This window comes from Tachyglossus aculeatus, chromosome 17 (genome assembly GCF_015852505.1).
Source record: "Tachyglossus aculeatus isolate mTacAcu1 chromosome 17, mTacAcu1.pri, whole genome shotgun sequence".
Lineage (NCBI taxonomy): Eukaryota > Metazoa > Chordata > Mammalia > Monotremata > Tachyglossidae > Tachyglossus > Tachyglossus aculeatus.
The window spans coordinates 13,319,653-13,342,251 of NC_052082.1; the positions used below are offsets into that span (position 1 = coordinate 13,319,653).

General features: G+C 45.2%; 1 protein-coding gene across 1 annotated transcript in view; it reads right to left on the minus strand.

Annotated features, from left to right (window-relative positions):
* Positions 1–22,599, minus strand: part of SHROOM3 (shroom family member 3) — an 83,674-nt gene that overhangs the window by 49,663 nt on the left and 11,412 nt on the right. The window contains exon 5 of the mRNA XM_038758789.1: positions 21,772–21,868. Coding sequence (XP_038614717.1) covers positions 21,772–21,868 — 97 coding nt within the window. The remainder of the gene's footprint in view (positions 1–21,771; positions 21,869–22,599) is intronic.

Consider the following 22,599-nt stretch of genomic DNA (forward strand, 5'->3'; position numbering starts at 1 on the left):
AGAAACACCTGGATTGGGTGGCAGGGGGAGGATATGAAGTTGGGGGAGCACTGGTCCCCTCCAACTCTTCTAGACTGTGAGCCCGCTGTTGGGTAGGGACTGTCTCTATGTGTTGCCGACTAGTACTTCCCAAGAGCTTAGTACAGTGCTCTGCACACAGTAAGCGCTCAATAAATACGATTGATTGATTTTCCCAGCAAACACTGGGGCCCTGGGCCTGGGAAAGGCATAGACCCGGACACAAAGAGAAGAAGCAGACCCCAACCCCAGTCAGTGAATCCAGCTGGGGGTGAACAGCGGGTCTCCGGCCATGCCAGACCAGGCTTGGGCTCAATAGAGAGGAAATGCTCTCCCTCCCCTCCCCACCACATTCCAGCTGCCAAGGAAATGGGGATGTAGCCAAGGAAACCAACACAAAAGAGCCCCATTTTAAAGGGGAAGCAGCGGGTGGGGCGTGAAGAGGCAGAGGGCCGGGAGGGAACGTAGAAAGCAAACTTCCTAACTTTAGTTGGACTAAGCTGGTGGGGAGATTGGAACAAGGAAGAGCCCCAGCCCAGCGAGGTGGAGGCTTAGGGTCTCAGAAAGACACAGGCTAAAAATTCCTACTCTCGGATCAGGGATCGTGTCTACTAAATAGGTTAATTCATTCAATCATATTTATTGAGCGCTTACTGTGTGCAGAGCACTGTACTACGTGCTTGGGAAGTCCAAGTTGGCAACATATAGAGACGGTCCCTACCCAACAGCAGGTTCACAGTCTAGAAGGGGGAGACAGACGACAAAACAAAACATATTAACAAAATAAAATAAATAGAATAAATATGTACAAGTAAAATAAAGTGTAATAAATATGCACAAACATATATACATATATACAGATGCTGTGGGGAGGGGAAGGAGGTAAGGCAGGGGGATGGGGAGGAGGGGGAGAGGGAGGATTCATTCATTCAATCGTATTTATTTAGCGCTTACTGTTTGCAGAGCACTGGACTAAGCGCTTGGGAAGTACAAGCTGGCGACATAGAGAGATGGTCCCTACCCGACAGCAGGCTCACAGTCTAGAAGGGGGAGACAGACGACAAAACAAAACATATTAACAAACTCTCCCAAGCACTCAGTACAGAGTAAGCGCTCAACAAATATGATTCACTTATTGATCGATGGGGGGGCAGGACAGGCATCTTTTATAATAATAATTGTGGTATTTGTTATATGCTGTCTACCTTTACTCGTAGTTATTGAGTGCTTACTATGTGCACAGCACTGCACTGTACTAGGCACATAGGAAAGTGCAATACAACAGAGTTAGCAGACACATTTCCTGACCACAACCAGCTTTCAGTCTAGAGGGGGAGAAAGACATTATTAAAAGCTCCAGATCTTCACATGAAGATTCTGACTTTCTAACCTTGTCTGTATAGTCAGAGCAAGCTGGGGTGGGTGGCTTTTCCAAAAGCCCTGAATGGGGAGAGAAGAAGGCAGGCATGGGGACGGAGGGAAGAGGGTGGACGTGGGGAGGGAGACCAGCCTCTGTAGTCCCACAGTGGTTAGATTAACAGGATACTGTCAGAAGTTTCCTCTCCCCCTCCTCCCCCTCCCCATCCCCCCCCACCTTACCTCCTTCCCCTCCCCACAGCACCTGTATATATGTATATATGTTTATACGCATTTATTACTCTATTTATTTATTTTATTTGTACATATTTATTCTATTTATTTTATTTTGTTAATATGTTTTGTTTTGTTCTCTGTCTCCCCTTTCTAGACTGTGAGCCCACTGTTGGGTAGGGACCGTCCCTCTATGTTGCCAACTTGTACTTCCCAAGCGCTTAGTACAGTGCTCTGCACACAGTAAGCGCTCAATAAATACAATTCAATGAATGAATGAATGAAAGAAGTTCCGGCCTAGAAAGCAGTAACCTGTGAAATCTCAACTTGCTGAAGGGAAACACCAAGTCTTCAGCTTTGTGGGAGACCAGGGCAACACAGCAGCGTGTTGAGAAGCAGCGTGGCTCAGTGGCAAGAGCCCGGGCTTGCGAGTCAGAGGTTGTGGGTTCTAATCCTGGCTCCACCGCTTGTCTGCTGTGTGACCTTGGGCAAATAACTTAACTTCTCTGTGTCTCAGTTCCCTCATCTGTAAAATGGGGATTAAGATGGTGAGCCCCACGTGGGACAACCTGATTACCTTGTATCTACCCTAGTGCTTAGTACAGTGCTTGGTACATAAGTGCTTAACAAATACCACCATTATTATTATTATTATTAACACAGAGTAACAGGTTAAAAGATTATTTTCTGTTGATGAAGGGGTGAAGGAGACTTTTATGTGATGTCAATATTTTAGAAAGGCAAGACTGCAGTGTCAATGTTGACTGGGGCAGAGGTGGGTAGAGGGGTCGAAAAACCAAATTTTGGTGTGAAAATTCAACCTGTGGGATCCCTCCCTCTTTCTGCTCGGTTCTGCTTCCTCCCCTCCTCGCCTCCGGCTTCTCCTCCCCAGTCTCCTAATTCCATCCAATCACACGGACTATCATTTGACAGTGACATCTAACAGTGCTTTTGTCTTCTTTTCGTTGGAGGATTTGGGAATCCCATCAATGTTTTATTGATGTATGTTTAAACCACAATATATTCCCCACATGTTTGGTCTACATTTAACCTCTGACCCCTTGGATAGGTTTTAAATCTCAGCCGACATTGTGCTGGGGCCTACTGGCAACATCTCTACAACTTGAGGCGATGGCTTCGATTCTTCCCTACAAAGTGCATTTTGCTCCTGCCATTTTTCTCAGCTCCTGGAACTCATGACTCCTCAGACCCGGTTTTTTGTTCATAGTTTTGTTTTCCTCATCGGAAATGGCCAGGGTGGCTAAATTGGTGCAGGGGTTTGCTAAGGCTGAACTTGCCAGCCCATGCCTTGAGAACTTCTGAGTTTGGCAGTAATAATAATAATTATGGTTTTTGTTACGTGCTTACTATGTGCCAAGAACTGTTCTAAGCGCTGGGGTAGATACAAGGTAATCAGGTTGGATATAGTCCCTGTCCCGCGTGGGGCTCACAGTATTCATCTCCATTTTTCAGAGACACAGAAGCACAGATACCTTAAGTGACTTGCCCAAGGTCACACAGAAGACAAGTAGCAGAGGCAGAATTAGAATCCACATCCTCTGACTCCCGAGCCCATGTTCTTGTGCCTGGCACATAGTAAGTGATTAACAAATACCATAAAAAAACAAAAAAAAACCTCTGGACTTGGAAGCAATGGTAATTATGGCATTTGTAGAGCGCTTACTCTGTATACTGTTTTAAGCCTGGGATTGATACAAAACAAACAGGTCAGATATAGTCCCTGTTCCAGATGGGGCTCGCAGTCTAAAGGGAAGAGAGAATGGGTCTTTCATCTCCGTTTTACAGATGAGGAAACTGAGGTCCAGAGAAGTTAAGTGACTTGCCCAAGGTCACACAGCAGGAACGTGGCAGATCTAGGATTAGAAGCCAGGTCCCCTGCCTGGGTTCTCTCCATTAAGCCACATAGTTCCTTAGCTGGGGCTTCTAACGGGCTTCCATTTCAGGTTACATGTCCAGTGTTTAGCACTGTGTCTTGTGTGAGTCTCTGTACCTTTCTTTACTAATTAAACACTGGAAATAGCTCAGCTTTGAATAGTAGACTCTTAATGATAATGATGGCATTTATTAAGCACTTACTATGTGCAGAGCACTGTTCTAAGTGCTGAGGAGGTTACAAGGTGATCAGGTTGTCCCCTGGGGGGCTCACAGTCTTAATCCCCATTTTACAGATAATAATAATAATAATAGCATTTATTAAGCGCTTACTGTGTGCAAAGCACTGTTCTAAGCGCTGGGGAGGTTACAAGGTGATCAGGTTGTCCCCCGGGGGGCTCACAGACTTAATCCCTATTTTACAGATGAGGTAACTGAGGCACAGAGAAGTGATTTGCCCGAAGTCACACAAGTGTGTCAGGGAACACCATCAGCATCAACCAACCAAGATAGTCCAACCTGACTATCTTTTATCTACCCCAGAGCTTAGTACAGTGCCTGGCACATAGTAAGCGCTTAATAAATACCATAAAAAGCCCCAGAAAACCCAATCCCGCTCCCTCCTCCCACCCACCACCACTCTGGATAGATGGATTTCTGCCCTATTCTCAAAGGTCTCCAGGGATCTAGATTCCACAGTCTCTCTTGGCAACTCACTCCACAGTCTTAAAACCCTTAACATCAGAGAGCTGCTGGAGAAACTCATAAATATTTACTTTCTGAGCCTAACTGCCAGCCCAGAAAGAGACTATGATTTGGGCCGCTTATCGTTAATAGCAGAGAGATATGTTTACAAAATATTCTATCCAAACAGAAGCCATTTGCTATGAACAGATGTGGAAGTTGACTTACGAGAAATGGCTACCATAAATTCAGTTTCAATGCTTGAAGAGTGTATAAAATTCACTGACTTTTTTTCATAAAGAAGACTATTTTTCATTTCAATCCCCGAGTTTTAGACAAAGTTTGCAGAAATGCTCTTGGTACCATACAATGATAGACTGTGAGCCACTGTTGGGTAGGGACTGTCTCTATATGTTGCCAACTTGTACTTCCCAAGCGCTTAGTACAGTGCTCTGCACACAGTAAGCGCTCAATAAATACGATTGATGATTCAATACACCCCCCTAAAAAATCTGTTTGTATCTGTCAAACTGATATAAAATGAATAGGCTTCTTGGAAAACAGGTCTTAAAGAGCATTAATTAAAAAGCAGCCAAGATACAAATGAACTTTGGCTACAGTTAACCAGTATCTTTCATTCAAAAATCTAAATCAAATCAATCATATTTATAGAGCACTTACTGTGTGCAGAGCACTGTACCAAGCACTTGGGAGAGTACACTACAACAATATAACAGACACTTCATTCATTCAATCGTATGACATGTTCCCTGCCTATAGTGAACTTACAGTCTAAAATATCTAAATATTTAGAAATATGTTTTTATCCCCCAGAGAATAGTCTACACTATAAGAGCCTGCTGCAACATTTTTCTAAGCCACCCCCATCATAAAAAGGTAAATGCAGGCACCATTTTCTTATGTCGATTATTTTTCAATAGTTATATTTCAGAACACCAATACCTGCCGTAGGGTCACCCAGAAAGAGCTCACCTCCCTCTCTCCTTTTGGGCCATGGATTATCTTTTCGTTGCCTCTGCCCTCATGGACAATATCTCTGTAATTGAATTTACTCTAACCTAATTTACTCTCTTTCACCAGATCAACAGTCCTGCTTTACCATGGGAGGTGCATTCACTATTTTCCCTTTTTACCGCTTGCTCGGTGCAGGGGGGAAAGAAGAATCTGTTGACCCTTTGCCAGCCAAGAGTGGGTGGAATCCCAAGCAAGTGGGTCCCATTCAAAGGGCACCCCCTTCACTCTGTTTAGATATTTTCCTGCTCTCCCTGCCACAGATTCCCTCTCCTCCTCCTCTGGCCCCAGAGGCCAGGCCTGCTTAGCAGTTACGGCTCTCAAGAACAAGGAACCGAGGGTAGGGTTAGGATCTGATTACTGGGCACTGTGACCCTGGGGCAGAGGTCGGAGCCTCCATCGTCACCTGCCTGGCCAAATCCCCAAAGGGTCCCTGAACCCCATCTTGGGCCAGAAAGGAGGCTGTTAGCCAAACCAGTCCGGTACCCATCCCTCAGCTGCTAAATCCAGGATTTATGATCCTTGCCATTGCCCAGGATAAAAAACAAACAAAGGAAAGTGAAATGCCCCAGGGCATCAGCACTTACCAGCCCCCAAGTACACTTATCCCTGTCAGCCTTCCACTCTGTGCCAGGGGTCTCCAAACTCCAATTCTATGCATCGATGCATCTTCTGGCTTCAGCCCTTCCCTCCATGGCTGTTGTACTGTTTCTGCTGCACTGGGCAACGAAGAGATTGGCCCTTGGGGACACTTGCCCCAGTCATACTCTCTCTATCTCTCAGTCTGCCATCCCTGGAGACTCAGAATGGAGGTGGTGGTGGTGGCAGGGGGAGCAGCAGTGATGGTGGCATCTTCCCTGCTGTTGCCTCGACAGTGGATGGGTTTGAAGGACCCCGGGAGGAGGTGTCCATGCAGCTGATGCCCAGCTCCAGTGGGGAGCAGAAGGCACGCACCTTCAGGGAGGCACAATGCCTCATCAGTGCATCTCCTCTGTTTCCTCTCCAACTCTCTTCTCTCTCTTTGGACCTGGTAATCCCACAGGAAGCCTGCTCCGATTGGCTCCAGATTTTGGGGGACGGATGTGCGTGGGGCTTGGAGGATGGGAGGACTAACAGGATGGAGGGGTAGACTTGCATTTGAGTGTTAGCCAGGACTCCCCAGTGTCCCCAGGGAGAGCTATTTTGTTTCTCTCTTCCTTCTTGTCATCTCATCTCGTTGGACCCATACACAGTTACACACACACTTTCCTCACTCCACTGAAAACACCAGGAAGCATTTTCTTTTCAAAACCTAATAACTAATAAACAACTAAGTACAGAGCTAAAAATGTCCAGAGGCCCCGGGTCTGTCTCCCACCAGAATACGGCTAATAGCCGATCAAATGAAGCATGAATAACTCAAGGTAAAAAGTTCACAGCCCTGAGAAAGCTCCCATTACCAAGAAATAAGCATCTTCTTTCAGTGTTCTCCCCCTCAGGACCGTTACAAGCCAGGCAGGGAGCCTGGGGCTGCTCCAGTGGAGTTAATGCTATGGCTGTTTTTTCTTTCTTACTCCATTTTAGCTAAACACACACACACACACACACACACACACACACACACACACACACACACACATCCCCCCCACCCACCCCTTCCCCAATTAAGATTTGGCCCCACTTAGTTATTCATTTTGCTGTTTTCTTTTCTCCCTATGCTCCTCCAAATCAGTGTGTTTCAATGGGGGCAAAAGAGGTATTCTCAAGACAGCCCCTCTCTCAATTGTTTTCCGATATTTAATTCTTTAGAAATAGCAAGAACCACCGTTGGGGGCTGTTTATCCTACTCCACTAGATTTTCTACAGTTCAATTTTCAGGTGTTTGAGAGGAAAAAGACACATACTTGACTCATTCAAGAAAGACGAGGTTGTATGTTGTATTCCTAGCCAGGAATTAGAAGTAGCAGTTGAGCCCGCTATTGGGTAGGGACCATCTCTATATTTTGCCAACTTGTACTTCTCAAGCGCTTAGTACAGTGCTCTGCACAGTAAGCGCTCAATAGAAACGATTGAATGAATAATACAGTGCATGTGCAGACATACATACACATGTGTCTGTATATTCCTCCCCGATATATAAGCAGGATGGTGGGAGCACAGAAAAGCTGACTTATTTATCAAACTTCACAGACATATTAGCCACAGAGACTCAGCTCTAATGCATTGATAACTAGAACAAGTGAAGCTGTTTGAAAGCTTTCCAAATGTAATACTGTGGCACATCTCTCTCTCTCTCTCTCTCTCTCTCTCTCTCTCTCTCTCTCTCTCCCTCTCCCTCTCCCTTTCCCTCTTTCTTCTTTCTTCCTACAGGATTAATGACAGTAATAATGTTTATGGTACTTGCTAAGCACTATGTGCCAAGCAGTGTATTAAACACTGGGGTAGATACAAGATCATCGGGTTGGACACAGTCCCTGTCTCAGGCACTAAGCTGGAATAAGTGAGATGATATTGCTCACATGGATTTGTATTTGACTGGAGAGCTAAAGGTCTCTGGTTTGATACAAGGTTTGGATCATTTTCATCTGACACCATCTTTTAAAACAAAGGACAGAAGCAATGTAAGCTCCGTAGAAAGAGGCTGGGCTTGGGAGTCAGGAGCTTGGGTTCTAATCCCAGCTCTTTCTGCGGTAACACCTTGGGCAAGTCACTTAACTTCTCTGGGACTCAATTTCCTCATTTTTAATATGGGCATTAAATGCCTGTTCTCTCTCCATGTTGGCTTTGAGCCCCATGTGGGACAGGGACCATATCCAATCTGATTGCATTGCATCTATCCCAAAACTTGGCACATAGTAAGCACTCAACAAATACCATTATTTTTATTAATCAATCAACCAATGGTATTTATTGAGCACTTCATGCATGCAGAGCATTGTATTAAGCATTTGAGAGAGTACAGTCCAACAGAGGTGGTAGACACATTCCCTGCCCACAGTGAGCTTGCAGTCTAGTGAGGGTGACAGACATTAATTTAATATAAATAAATAACTTAGCTTAGAATGAGGAACAGCCTTCAGGCAGATGAAGAGCATGTTATGTCCAAGACTGAGCTCCTTATTTTCCCTCCCAAACCCTGTCCTCTCCCTGACTTTCCCATTACTGTCTACAGCACTACCATCCTTCCCATCTCACAAGCCCGCAACCTTGGTGTCAGAAGCAACGTAGCTCAGAGGAAAGAGCCCGGGCTTTGGAGTCAGAGGTCATGGGTTCAAATCCCGGCTCTGCCAATTGTCAGCTGTGTGACTTTGGGCAAGTCACTTAACTTCTCTGTGCCTAAGGTATCTCATCTATAAAATGGGGATTAAGGCTTTGAGCCCCACGTGGGACAATCTGATCACCTTGTAACCTCCCCAGTGCTTAGAACAGTGCTTTGCACTTAGTAAGCGCTTAATAATTGCCATTATTATTATTATTATTACAGCTTTATACACATCATTAATAAAATAAATAGAGTAATAAATACATACGAATATACAGAAGTGCTGTGGGGAGGGGAAAGGGGTAGGGCAGAGGGAGGGAGGGGGGTGATGGGGAGGGAAGGAGGAGGAGCGGAAAATGGAGGCTCAGTCTGGGAAAGACTTCTGGAGGAGGTGAGCTCTCAGTAGGGCTTTGAAGGGAGAAAGAGAGCTAGTTTGGTGGATATGTGGAGGCAGGGCATTCCGGGCCAGAGGTAGGACGTGGGCCAGGGGTTGATGGCGGGACAGGAGAGAACAAGGCCCAGTAAGAAGGTTAGCGGTGGCAGAGGAGTGGAGGGTGCGGGCTAGGCTGGAGAAGGAGAGAAGGGAGGTGAGGTAGGAAGGGGTCAGGTGATTGAGAGCTTTGAAGTCGAGAGTGAGGAGTTTTTGCTTGATTCGAAGGTTGATAGGCAACCACTGGAGATTTTTGAGGAGAGGAGTGACATGCCCCGAGCGTTTCTGTACAGACATAATCTGGGCAGCAGAGAGAAGTATAGACTGAAGCAGGGAGAGACAGGAGGATGGGAGATCAGAAATTCTATCTATTCTGTAATTCTATTTATTCTGATGGCATCGTCACCTGTCAACTTGTTTTTGTTTTGTTGTCTGTCTCCGCCTTTCTAGACTGTGAGCCCATTGTTGGGTAGGGATCGTCTCTATATGTTGCCAATTTGTACTTCCCAAGCGCTTAGTACAGTGCTCTGCACACAGTAAGCGCTCAATAAATACGATTGATTGAATGAATGAATGAATAAATGAAAACACAGGACTGAAAGTCAGGGGACTGGGGATCTCATGCTGGATCTGCCACCCGTCTGGTGCATGACCTTGGGGAAGTTGCTTAAGATCTCTGGGGCTCAGTTTCCTCATCTTTAAGTTTCTCCCTGTGAGCTCAGTGTGAGACAGGGACTATGTCTGATCTGATTATCCTGAATCCACCCTGGAGCTTGACACACAGTAAGAGTTTCGCAAATGCCACTATTATAATAATAACAATTATAATGATGATGGTATTTGTTAAGTGCTTACTATGGGCCAAGCATTGTACTATGTGCTGGGGTAGATAATTAACAACTATCATCACCATAATTATTATTAGTACAGATAATCAGATTGGACGCAGCCCCTAGTTCATGAGGGGTTCACAGTCAAAATAGGAGGTAGAACAGGTATAGAATCCCCATTTTATCAAGGAAGAAACAGTCACACAGAGGCAAAGTGACTTGCTCAAGGTCACACGGCAGGCAAGCGGTGGGGCTGGGATTAGAACGCAGGTCCTCTGACAACTATGCCCTTGCTGCAGGCTACAGAAAATTGGGGCTAGGCCAGATTGGGACTCTTGCAGTTGGCATGAAATGAGAGCCCAGTGTCATGTTTCCTGGAGAGTGGGGGAGTGGGGAGGCTCAGGGGAGCCTTGCTCTGGAAATAAGAGCCGGGTCAGGTGCAAGGAGACATGTCTTCTCAACTTGAAGGGCTCGGAGTTGATGATGTCCAGGCTGCCAACAGGTGGCATGGTGCTAATAATGATAATAATAATAATAATAATTATGGTATTTGTTAAGAGCTTACTATGTATGAGGCACTGTACTAAGCGCTGGGGTGGATATAAGCAAATCAGATTGGTCACAGTCCCTGTCCCACATGGGGCTCACAGTCTTAATCCTCATTTTACAGATGAGGTAACTGAGGCAAAGAGAAGTGAAATGATTTACCCAAATTGATCCCCAGATAATTATCGAGGGCATCAATTGGTCCTCCATACCCTGCTCCCCTCCATCAGTCAGCAGTATTTATTGATCACTTACTATGTGCAGAGCACTGTACTAAGCACAGTACAATACAACAGAGTTGCTAGACATGTTCCCTGACCACAAATAGTTTTCAGTCTTACCTCCTTCCCCTCCCCACAGCACCTGTATATATGTTTGTACATATGTATTACTCTATTTATTTTACTTGTACATATTTGCTATTCTATTTATTTTATTTTGTTAATATGTTTTGTTTTGTTGTCTGTCTCCCCCTTCTAGACTGTGAGCCCGCTGTTGGGTAGGGACCGTCTCTATATTTTGCCAACTTCTACTTCCCAAGTGCTCAGTACAGTGCTCTGCACACAGTAAGCACTCAATAAATACGATTGAATGAATGAAGGTGATGAAAAAGAGGAGCTGGACTCAGTGAAAAGAAGTCATCACTGTTCATAGGAAAATAAGGTGGCTCACAGACATCAAAGCAACTTATTTCCCTTTCTGACCCAGCAAGCGGAAAGCAACATCAGAGTCGTCTGTCTCATGCCAGCCAAATTTTTAAAAAAAGTAAGAAAGGGAGAGGAGAAGAAAGCAGCTAAATAAGTTCGAAGGAGTAAAGTCTATCGCTGCCCCTTTGGTGACTGAAGCTTTTTCTTCTCTGAGTTAGCATAAGTGGAAACAACCACAATTACATTAAGGCATTTTCTCTGGGATGGAGCCAGTGGGTAGGAGGAGAAAGAAAAAGGTGAGGGGAATGGGGAGAGGAAAAATGAAGAGGCAAAAATGGGGGAGAGGGCAGAAGGGAGAGATAGGGGTTGGAGGGAGAGGAAGTAAAAGATGAGGATGGAGTGGGGAATGAAGAGGATGGGGCGGAACAGAGGAAGGTCTGGAATTCTATGAAGAAGAAAGATTAGCTTTTCATTTGCTCCACTCAATCAAGGCAAGGCATAAAGGGAGGAGCAGCGATGGGGGGAGGGAGCCTTCCTCCCGGGTAAACAACTGGCCTTCCTGTGACCAGTTGAGGGAAAGTCCATTTGTGTGATGAAGAAAAGGGAGGGCGGTGTTTGAAATCCTAATGAACAGACTCTATGACAAGACAAAAGTCCATCAGAAAGCCAGGGCACAGCCACAACTCACAGAGGATGGTAAAGTCCAGGAACCCAATGGGTTCCTCAACAGACTCAAGTCTCCTCCCTTCAGACCCTTTTCTCTTCCCTTCTCTGCTCCAGTGGAGATGGGGGTGAGCCATTTCACTCAGCTAATAAATTTCATTTTGCGAGGTGCTTTTGGTCCAGGCCTTTTCTTTATCCCCTTGAGGGGGGCTGTTTGTTGATCAAAGCAACAAACAGCAACTTTGAGTTAATTCATGCTTCCCTCTAGAAACAGGATCCTGGGGTGGGAGGGACAGGATGGTGGGGGGAGCCTTTTTATATAAGTTAATGAGGCAGAATCGTCTCTTTATGGGCAGGATATTTTCTCACCAAATTAAAACCTGTGTTTAAAAAACAAATAAATAACGAGATGAAGGTGGCTTTTCTTTGAGGAGTAAATCAATCTTAAAGCAGGAAGCTTCTCTCTCTCTGTGGACACCAAAAGAGGACAAGGGAGAGCGTTCTTTCTCTGCAGCAGGACTTCTGAAGCCAAGACGACAATAAAGCAGTGCGTCCGAGAACATATAAAACACCCCCAGTTTCCACAATAAAACCCCAGTGGATTGAAAGGTCTCCCTCATCCCTACCTGAGAGACGACTGATTTGATGGAGTAATCACACGGGTTAGCCACTGTTTCTACCCAGAGTGTCATGCTCTTAAAGGACTTTCTACCACCACGGATCAATTCAAGGGAGGAGCTCAAAACCTCGAAGAGACATTACCTCACTATTGCTTGGTTACCTCACTCCCACATGCTGGTGCCGAAGCTAGGGTGCAGTGAGTGGTATCCTGATTCTCGGGAAGAGATTACAGGCCCTGGGGTTTCAGGTCACACGGTGATACAGCAGTCAAAGCAGCAGTGGAACCTGACTTTTGGACTCCTGCTCTATGCCACTGGACAACTTCCCTTTCCCTTATTGTGCTGGAAGAGCCGGGTTGAAACTTGAGTTCACAAAGCTGACGCTGGCCAGAACCTGTGTGCCTTCTCTGTCTGTACCTCTGGTTCCTCAAAAGGTTCAGCAAAGCTTTCAACCCCTAAAATTTCTCCTTCCACTTGCAGTCTTCCCTCACTAGCTGGGTACAAAGCAGCAAATTGTCAGGAGATCTAGGTTCAGATCCCGATTCTGCCATTTGCCTGCTGTGGGACCTTGGGCAAGTCACTTCAATCAATCAATAGTGTTTATTGAGTGCTGTGTGCAGAGAGCTGGACTAAATGCTTAACTTTCTTGCCTCCATTTCCTCATCTGTGAAATGGGGATTAGACACCTGTTCTCCCTCCCATTGAGCCTGTAACGTCCATGTGGGACAAGGGACTGTGTCTGACCTGATTATCTTGTATCTACCCTAGTGCTTAGCATAATAATACTAATAATATTAATGGTATGTGAAGGGTTTAGTGCCAAGTACTGTTCTAAGCACTGGGATAGATATAAGGTAATCAGATTGGACACAGCCCATATAATAATGGCATTTATTAAGTGTTTACTATGTGCAAAGCACTGTTCTAAGCTCTGGGGGGGTTACAAAGTGATCAGGTTGTCCCACGGGGTGGGGGGGGGGGGGCGCTCACAGACTTAATCCCCATTTTACAGATGAGGGAACTGAGGCATAGAGAAGTTAAGTGACTTGCCCAAAGTCACACAGCTGACAATTGGCAGAGCTGGGATTTGAACCCATGATCTCTGACTCCAAAGCCCATGCTCTTTCCACTTAGCCACACTGGTTCTCTGCCACATGGGGCTCCCAGTCTTCATTCCCATTTTACAGATGAGGGAACTGAGGTCCAGAGAAGTGAAGTGACTTGCCCAAGGTCACACAGCACATGCTCTGCACACAGTAAGTGCTCAATAAATATGATTGAATGAATAGCAGACAAATGGCAGATCCAGGATTAGAACCCATGCCCTCTGACTCCCAAGCCCAGACTCTTTCCACTGGACCTTGCTACTGTCAGGACCTTGGGACTTGAAGTTGAATGTGTTATTCCTGCTGTTTCCCCCACCTTGCCCCCCGCCTCCAAAAGAGGTCCAGACCTAAGGTAACCAAGTGGTCCCTGCATAGGGAGGATGGTGGTAGCAGAGGATGACCCAGCACACAAGAATGGAGGCAGCAGAGCCTAGTGGAAAGATCACGGGACTGGGTTCTAATCCTGCCTCCACCACTGGCCTGCTGTGGGACCTTGGTCCTTTGATACAAAGGAATGAATAATAATGATGGTGTTTGTTAAACACTTACTGTACACGAAGCATTGTGCTAAGCAGAGGGACAGATACTGGATAATCAGATCAGACACTGTCCCTCTTCCACACAGTGCCTACCATCTAAAGGGGAGGAAGAACAGCCGTTTAATCTCCATTTTACAGTTGAGTAAACTGAAGCTAATCCCGGCTCCGCCACTTGTCAGCTGTGTGACTTTGGGCAAGTCACTTAACTTCTCAGGGCCTCAGTTACCTCATCTGTAAAATGGGGATTAAGACTGTGAGCCCCATGTGGGACAACCTGATTACCTTGTATTTACCCCAGCGCTTAGAACAGTGTTTGGAACATCTGATTTTGTTTTGTTGTCTCATGTTTTGTTTTGTTGTCCGTCTCCCACTTCTAGACTGTGAGCCCGTTGTTGGGTGGGGACCGTCTTTATATGTTGCCGACTTGTACTTCCCAAGCGCTTAGTACAGTGCTCTGCACACAGTAAGCGCTCAATAAATATGAATGAACAAATACCAACATTATTATTATTATTATTAAGCACAGAGAGGTTAACGAATTGCCCAAGGTCCCTTAGCAGACATGTGGCAGAGCTGGGATTAGAACCCAGGTCTCTTAGCTCCCAGTCCTGCATTCTTTCTGCTAAACCATGCTGCTGCCATGAACTCTGAGGTCCCTGACCGGAATCCCAGTGCTGACACAGGGGACTGCTTGTTTCAAGCATGAACAGTGGATGCTCTGTGGAGAGAGAGGCCCAGGCAGGCTCAGAGGAGGGAAATGGGTCAAAAAGTGGAAACAGAAACCTGGGGATACCAGATTCTTAGTCCCAAGGCCTGAAATGCCCCACCTCCCCCGTGAAAGAGCCATCAAATGTAATCCAATCACGTATTCTATCCTTCCTTCATTACTATGTCAGCCTCCTTGCTGACCTCCCAGCCTCCTGTCTCTCCCCACTCCAGCCCATAAATCACTCTGCTTCCAGGATCATTTTTCTACAAAAACGTTCAGGTCATGTTTCCCCACTTCTCAAGAATGTACAGTGGATGTCCATCCTCATCAAACCAAAACTTCTCACCATTAACTTTAAAGCCTTCAATCACCTCGCTTCCTCCTTCTTCACCTTGCTACTCTCCTCCTACAACCCAGGCCACTCACTTTGCTCCTCTAATGCTAATCTTCTCACTGTATCTCCATCTCATCTCTCCCCTGTAGACTGTAAGCTCGTTGTGGTCAGGGAATGTGTCAGTTCACTGTTATACTGTACTCTCCCAAGTGCTTAGTACTATGTTCTGCATACAGTAAGTGCTCAATAAATACAATTGAATGAATGAATGAATCATATTCATTGAATGCTTACTGTGTGCAGAGCACTGTACTAAGTGCTTGGAAGAGTACAATGCAACAGAGTCAGTAGTCCTTAAACCCGGGTCGACACCCGCTTGCTCAACATGGAAGTTGTCTTGTGGGACCTGGGAAGTCTCTGAGGTTCAATTTTGATCTTCTGAAGCCCTTCTAAGGCTCCCAGAGTTTTCTCTTTTAACCTGAATCAAGGGTGTCTCCCTCCATCCCTATGTCTCTCTGAGAGAGATGTTTCTGAAGATAACTTCTCTCAGAAGAAAGGTGGTCAGAGTCATCGGGTGATTATTGCTGTCGCTCTAAATGCAGGGATCAGCACGGGTCTTTCCAGCTTCCAAATCATGAATGCCGGAAGCGCCTGGGTCCACTATGCTTCTCCAGTTGTGAAATAGTTTTATAATGACAGTCATCTCCTGGGAGGTGTCATGAGATGCAATTAACGTCTGTAAAGCAGCACTGCCAGTCCTGAATGCAAGGAGCTCTGTGAATATCAGGGTACATGTGCCAGAGAGAGCAAATGATACTCTTTGTAAGACCCGGTGGCCAGACTCTTTGGAGATTTTCAAAGGGGGAGAATTCAGGCTTGAGTTTTGATGCTTCATCACCATCTTGCATAATGAAAGATAATGTTGGCCCATGGACCTGTGCAATCTGGCTTTCAGAGTCATCAAATTCCAGGCTGATTGCTCAACTTTCACCTAAATACAAGGCTGCGAAAGTCTGGAAGTTGTAAAATTCTGACAGGGAGGTAGCCATGTGAAAAGAGAAGCTTGATTTTTCAGCTTTCCCTCTTGTAATGCTAGAGTGACAACAAAGCTATTTAGGGAGTATTTTCCTGTTTTGTTTTTTTTTAGAGTGGTATTTATTAAGTGCTTTCTGTGTGTCAAACACTGTTAGATGCAAGTTAATTAGGTCGGACACAGTCCCTGTCCTACAGGGGCCTCACCGTGTAAGTATGAAGGAGAAGGATCGAGGCCTAATGGATAGAACATGAGCTTGGGAGTCAGAAGGATCTGAGTTCTAATTCCAACTCTGCCACTTGTCTGCTTTTTGACCTTGGGCAAATCACTTAACTTCTCTGTGCCTCAGTTACCTCATCTGTAAAATGGTGATAAAGACTCTGAACCTCACTTGGGAAAAGGACTGTGTTCAACCTGATCTTTAGTGCCTGGCACATAGTAAAGTGCCTGGCACATAGTAAGCACATAAATACCACAAAAAATAAACAAAACAAAAAAGCATGTATTGGATCCCCATTTTACAGGTGAGAAACCTCAGCCACAGAGCAGTTAAGTGACTTGTCTAAGGCCACACAGCAAATAAGTGGCAGAGCCAGAAGTACAGCTCAGATCCGAGAAGCAGCATGGCTCAGTGAAAAGAGCCCGGGCTTTGGAGTCAGAGGTCATGGGTTCAAACCCCGGCTCTGCCAAATGTCAGCTGTGTGACTTTGGGCAAGTCACTTAACTTCTCTGGGCCTCAGTTACCTCATTTGTAAAATGGGGATGAAGACTGTGAGCCCCCCGTGGGACAACCTGATCACCTTGTAACCTCCCCAGCACCTAGAACAGTGCTTTGCACATATTAAGTGCTTAATAAAAGCCATTATTATTATTATTATTATTATTATTATCCTCTGACTCCTGGGCCCATGCTCTTTCCATTAAGCCACACTGCTTCCCCCACAGGACTACATCTTTCTCTCCCCAACCTTATCCCTACAACAGGCCAACTTGGGTCTGTATGACAGCGATGATAATAATAATAGGAATAATTATGGTATTTATTAAACTCTTACTCTGTGCCAGGCACTGTACTAAGAGTTGGGGTGGATACAAGCAAATCAAGCTGGACAGCCCCTCTCCCACACAGGGCTCAAAGTCTTAATCCCCATTCTTCAGATGAGGGAACTGAGACCTAGGGAAGGGACAGTCACACAGCAGACAAGCGGTGGAGCCGGGATTAGAACCCATGACCTTCTGATTCTCAGGCCCGTGCCCTATCCACTATGCCATGCTGCTTCGGTTTCATACTGGATTCCCACCCCTTTGGTCTCTCCTGCTTTCAGAAGTAGTCACTCAATCTGGTATTTATTCAGAGTTTACTGGATCCAAAGCACTGTACTAAGTGCTTGAGAGAGCACATTGCAGCAGAGTCGATAGACATGTTCCCTGCCATCTAATAATAGTATTTATTGAGCAACTGCTGGGTATAATGCACTGTACTAAGCGTTTGGGAAGTACAAAACTAGTAAATGACATACTCCATGCTTATTCCTACCAGAGGACACAGACAGAATAATATTTACAAACAGAAAGATCCAAGTATTTGAATGTACATACTTATGAAAGGGTGAAGGATGGGTATATTCCATCGATCGTATTTACTGAGTGCTTACTGTGCCTAGAGCACTTTACTAAGCACTGGGAGAGTACAATATAGCAGAGATGGGTAGATGAACTTAAAGCATGAAATCCACATGAGTTGGCAATGTGCTTTGGAGCAAACCACCCTATAAAAGTGCTTACTAAGTGCCAAGCACTATATTAAGCTCTGAAACAGATGTAAGATAATCTGGTCAGATGAAGTCCCTGTCGTACAGGCTCACGGTCTATATTCTTCTGGGATTAGGATAGTATTGGATGAAGCTTTGAAATAATTTAAATCTCAACCAAAGAAGTCCCTTAACTTCATCTCCTCATGGGGAAAAACAAATTTTCTCTAAGGAGGAAGAGAAACCCAAACCACCCTCAACCCCAAAGGAATTCTGAGATTTTGTCACAGCTCATTAGCTACTCATTGTCAAAAGTGACCTCCATCTCTGACAGCTGCAATGTACCATAGTCAGAGTATGAGAATTCAGAAAACGGAACATTAACGATTGTATTACAATCCCAATAACAACTACTTAGAATGCTATAGAAGTGGTGAGGGGAATGTTATGTGGAGCTTAAGTTGGTGGTGGGCTCTGGCGATGGACAAAAAGGAAGGTAAGGAAGAAGTAAGGGGAAAGAGATGGAAAATGAGATATTTGTGAAAAAACAACTCCTGCAGAGGCTTAAAGTCATAAAGAGAACAGCTCTCTCGACTCTGGTTTCTCAAAATGTTCAGGGGTGAAGCCCACTTAGTTGTGAAGTGGGCATATATTAATACATTTTTTTTCCCAGCATTTCAAGATTTAGATCTTGAATTTCAAGAAGCAGTGTAGCCTATTGGAAAGAACACTGCCCTGGAAGTCAGAGGACCTGGGTTCTAATCCCAGCTCCACCGTGTGCCCGTGAATTTAACCAATTCACTTCACTTCTCTGTGCTGCAGCTTCCTCTTCTGTAAAACAGGGATTCAATACCTGTTCTCCCCTCCTTTTTTTAGTCTGAAAACACCTGGGACCTTATTGGCTTGTATCTATCCCAGGACTTAGTACAGTGCTTGGCACATAGTAAGCACTTAAATATCACAGTGATGATGATGGATAATGATCAAATATGGATCCTTTGAAAATAGTGCCAAGAACTTTAAATACCAGGCAAATATATTTTTTTCTTTAATACAAATTAAGGAAATGGATTATTTCTACCACCTGCTTTACTTCCAGTGAGGCAGAAGGAAATCCAGAGATCTGGAAATAGTGTCGTGGGGCAGATAACAATAGAGGAGAATTGACAGTTGTTTACAACCAATTGTCATTTCCCCTTCAGTAACTCCCATTCAAGATTGTAAGTTTTTTGTGGGCAGGAATCATGTCTATCAACTCTACTGTATCAATCAATCAATGGTATTTATTGGGCACTTACTCTCCCAAGCACTTAGTATACAGTTTGAGAGTGCTTCTATCTGACAATTATTCTTCCTCACTTCAAAGCCTTATTAAAGGCACATCTTCCCTGTTTAAGCCCTCCTTTCCTCTTCTCTCCCTTCTGTGTCTCCCTGACTTACTCCCTTTATTCATTCCCCCTTCCAGTCCCATAACACTTATGTACATACCTGTAATTTATTTATTTATATTAATGTCTATCTCCCCCTTGAGACTGTAAGCTCGTTGGGAGAAAATGCATCTGTTTATTGTTTTACTGTACTCTCCCAAATGCTTAGTGTAATGCTCTGCACACAGTAAGTGATCAATAAATACAATTGGCTGAATGACTATAGTGTTCTGCACATGGTAAGCACTCAATAAATACTATTAAATGATTTGATTGATGTGGGTCGGAGTCCAGGGGCTGCGGTTTAGATCAGAGGCGGGAGACTGTAAGCTCACTATGGGCAGGGATTGTCACTGTTTATTGTCGTATTGTACCTTCCCAAGTGCTTAGTACAGTACTCTGCACACAGTAAGTGCTTAATAAATACGATTGAATGAATGAATGAGGGGGGTGGGGTGCGATGTATGGTTGGGTCAAGTTAGCTATCCTGACCCAAATCCAGTGGAATTGGGCAGCACCTTCCAAGGCTGGCTGGGTAATTTTCCAATGCCAGGCCACTGGGTGGAACGAGGATTGAAAGGGTGGTACTCCCAAAACCTATTCCAGCTCTCCAAATTGAACTAGGGCAGACTGTTTCCCTGCAGTTTAGGGTGTGATGCTGAGTTATTTTCTTCTAGGGCCCAGCCCCGAGGGAATTTTGGGGGGCGGTTAGTGGATTTGGCTTCAACGCAATCATGACTCAAAACCCTTCCCATTGAGTCAGTGATGTGGTTCCCTAGGAACCAAACTAATTACTTCCCCAAAAGATTTCTCTAGGCAACAGTCTATTGGAACTGTATTTAGAGGCATTTTTACAGCCGTTCAGACCAGTGTGGCCTAGTGGAAAGCACATAGGCCTGTGAGTCAAGTGATCTGGCTTCTAATCCTGCCTCTGCCACTTGCCTGTTGTGTGACCTTGGGCAAGCTATTTAACTTCTCTGTGCCTCAGTTACCTCATCTATAAAATGGAGATAATAATAATAATGCTATTTGTTAATCGCTTATTACGTGCAAAGCACTGTTCTAAGCGCTGGGGGGATACAAGGTGATCACGTTGTCCCACGTGGGGCTCACAATCTTAATCCCCATTTTACAGATGAGGTAACTGAGGCACAGAGAAGTTAACTGACTTGCCCAAAGTCACACAGCTGACAACTGGCGGAGCCGGGATTTGAACCCATGAACTCTGACTCCAAAGCCCGGGCTCTTTCCACTGAACCACGCTGCTTCTCTGGATCAAGACTGTAAACCCCACATGAGACAGGGACTGTGTCCAATCTGATTCCCTTGTATCCACCTCAGGGTTTAGTACAGTGCCTGGCAAAAAGTACTTAATAAATACCACAATTATTATTATTATTCTTAAAATGGGGATAAAATATCTGTTCTCCCACTCCCCTAGACTGTTAGTCTCAGGTGGGACAGGGGCTAAGTCCACTCTGATTCTCTTCTATCTACCCCAGTGCTTATCAGAGTGCTTAGAATGTAGTAAGTGCTTTCGGGCTTCATCCCTTTAAGTCAAGCTGAAAGTCCTGGTCCATCTTTTTATGACATCTCCTAAGCACTTACTCTGTGCCAGGCACTGTATTAAGTGCTGGGTAGAAACAAGCTAATTAGGTTGGTTACAGTCCACGTCCCATATAGTGGTCACACAGTCTTAATCCCCATTTTACATATGAGGTAGCTGAGGAACAGAGAAGTAAAGTGACTTTCCCAAGGCCACACAGCAGATAAGTGGTGGAGCTGGGTTTAGAACTCTAATCCTTCAGATTCCCAGGTCTGTGCTCTATCCAGTAGACAACACTGCTTATTTTCCAGTGTAGGTCAGTCTCCCCCTCAAGACTGGAAGCTCATTATGGGCAGGATCATGTCTGCTAATTCTGTTGTATTATACTCTCCCAAGTGCTTAGTATAGAACTCTGCATATAGTAAGCGCTCAATAAATACCACTGATTGATTGACTGAGTGCTCAGATCCTACAGGGCCATAAATAAGACTTGAGAGATATTCTGGCAGCAAAAGACTTCAACTTTCCTCCATTCTCAGAGACAGAAGCTCCACAACACCCCTCAGCAACACTCCCCTCTGTCCAAAAATGCTTTTCCTTGTGTCTAACTTAAATCCCTCCTGCTGTAGGTCAAGCTAATTTCCTCTTGCTCTCTTCCCCTTAGAGATGGACATAGAGATGGCAGGTTACAGCCTTCAGTCAAATATACTTCCTGTCCTCAAACACCATAATTACCTTATAACCACCGCCTTTTCTTCTCCAGGCCATGCCCATTCCCTTAGCCTTTTTCTTCTCCAGCTCATCTCCATTCCTTTAGCCTTTACATACAGGACTTGTTTTCCAATCTTTTAGGCACTTTAATGGCTCATGCTAATTCCACTCTTCATCATCTCCACCCCTCTCAAGGTGAGAAGGATGCAGTAGTCTAGAAGGGTCGTGGGGGTGGGAGGGGCCTCAGGCGAATAATTGGACCGTTTCATCTCAAAACTTCATTCTCTTTCTGCAGCCCAGGTTGGGCTAGTTTTACCCTTCATCACTGGCAACAGATCAGCTCTTGATCCACTGCCTCCTAGATATTTTGCCATAACCAACGCGCTGAGGGATCAGGCAGGGAGAGCAAATAGTAACTGACAGCTTCCAGGGGCTGCAGCTCAAAATTGCCCTGAACTTTGTCTCCAGCCCTCTCCACTCTGCGAAAAGGCAGGCTGGCCAGCCCATCTCGGTCAGACCTGAGGTCCAACAGGCCAGGCTGAACAAGGACTTAAATCCATCCATCTTTGGCTCAGCAGTAGAGAGGAGCCTGGTGCCAATGTACAAATGCAGAGAATGTACAAATGTAGAGAAGCAGCGTGACTCAATGGAAAGTGCACGGGCTTTGGAGTCAGAGGTTGTGGGTTCAAAGCCTGGCTCCGCCAATTGTCAGCTGTGCGACTTTGGTCAAGTTACTTAAATCTGTAAAATGGGGATTAAGACTGTGAGCCCCCTGTGGGACAACCTGATCACCTTGTAACCTCCCCAGGGCTTAGAACAGTGCTTTGCACATAGTAAGTGCTTAACAAATGCCATCATTATTATTATTAAATGCAGAAAGCATCCAGGAAGCCAACAGGAGGCTTTTGGGGATTCCAGATGAGGTGCTAATCTTGCCTGGGGTCACACTAGGAGAGAGGGCTCACTTTCTCAAGGCAGGTGATTCACTCCAGGATCTTCACCTCTGACCTACTCATTCCTTTTGAAGAATGATCCACGGCCTCTCTCTCCACCTCTGCCCCCAAATACACACTACCCACAATTTGTGTATATGTGTATATAAAGACCCACATTCATTCCTCAAAGGGAGAAGGGGAGAAATGGGAGAGAAATTGAAGCGAGGACTTATATGAGAGTCAGACCCACACTGAATGACACAATTCTGCCTCTCTCTCCCCCTCCGGTCAAGGGGCAGAAACAGGAAGACTCG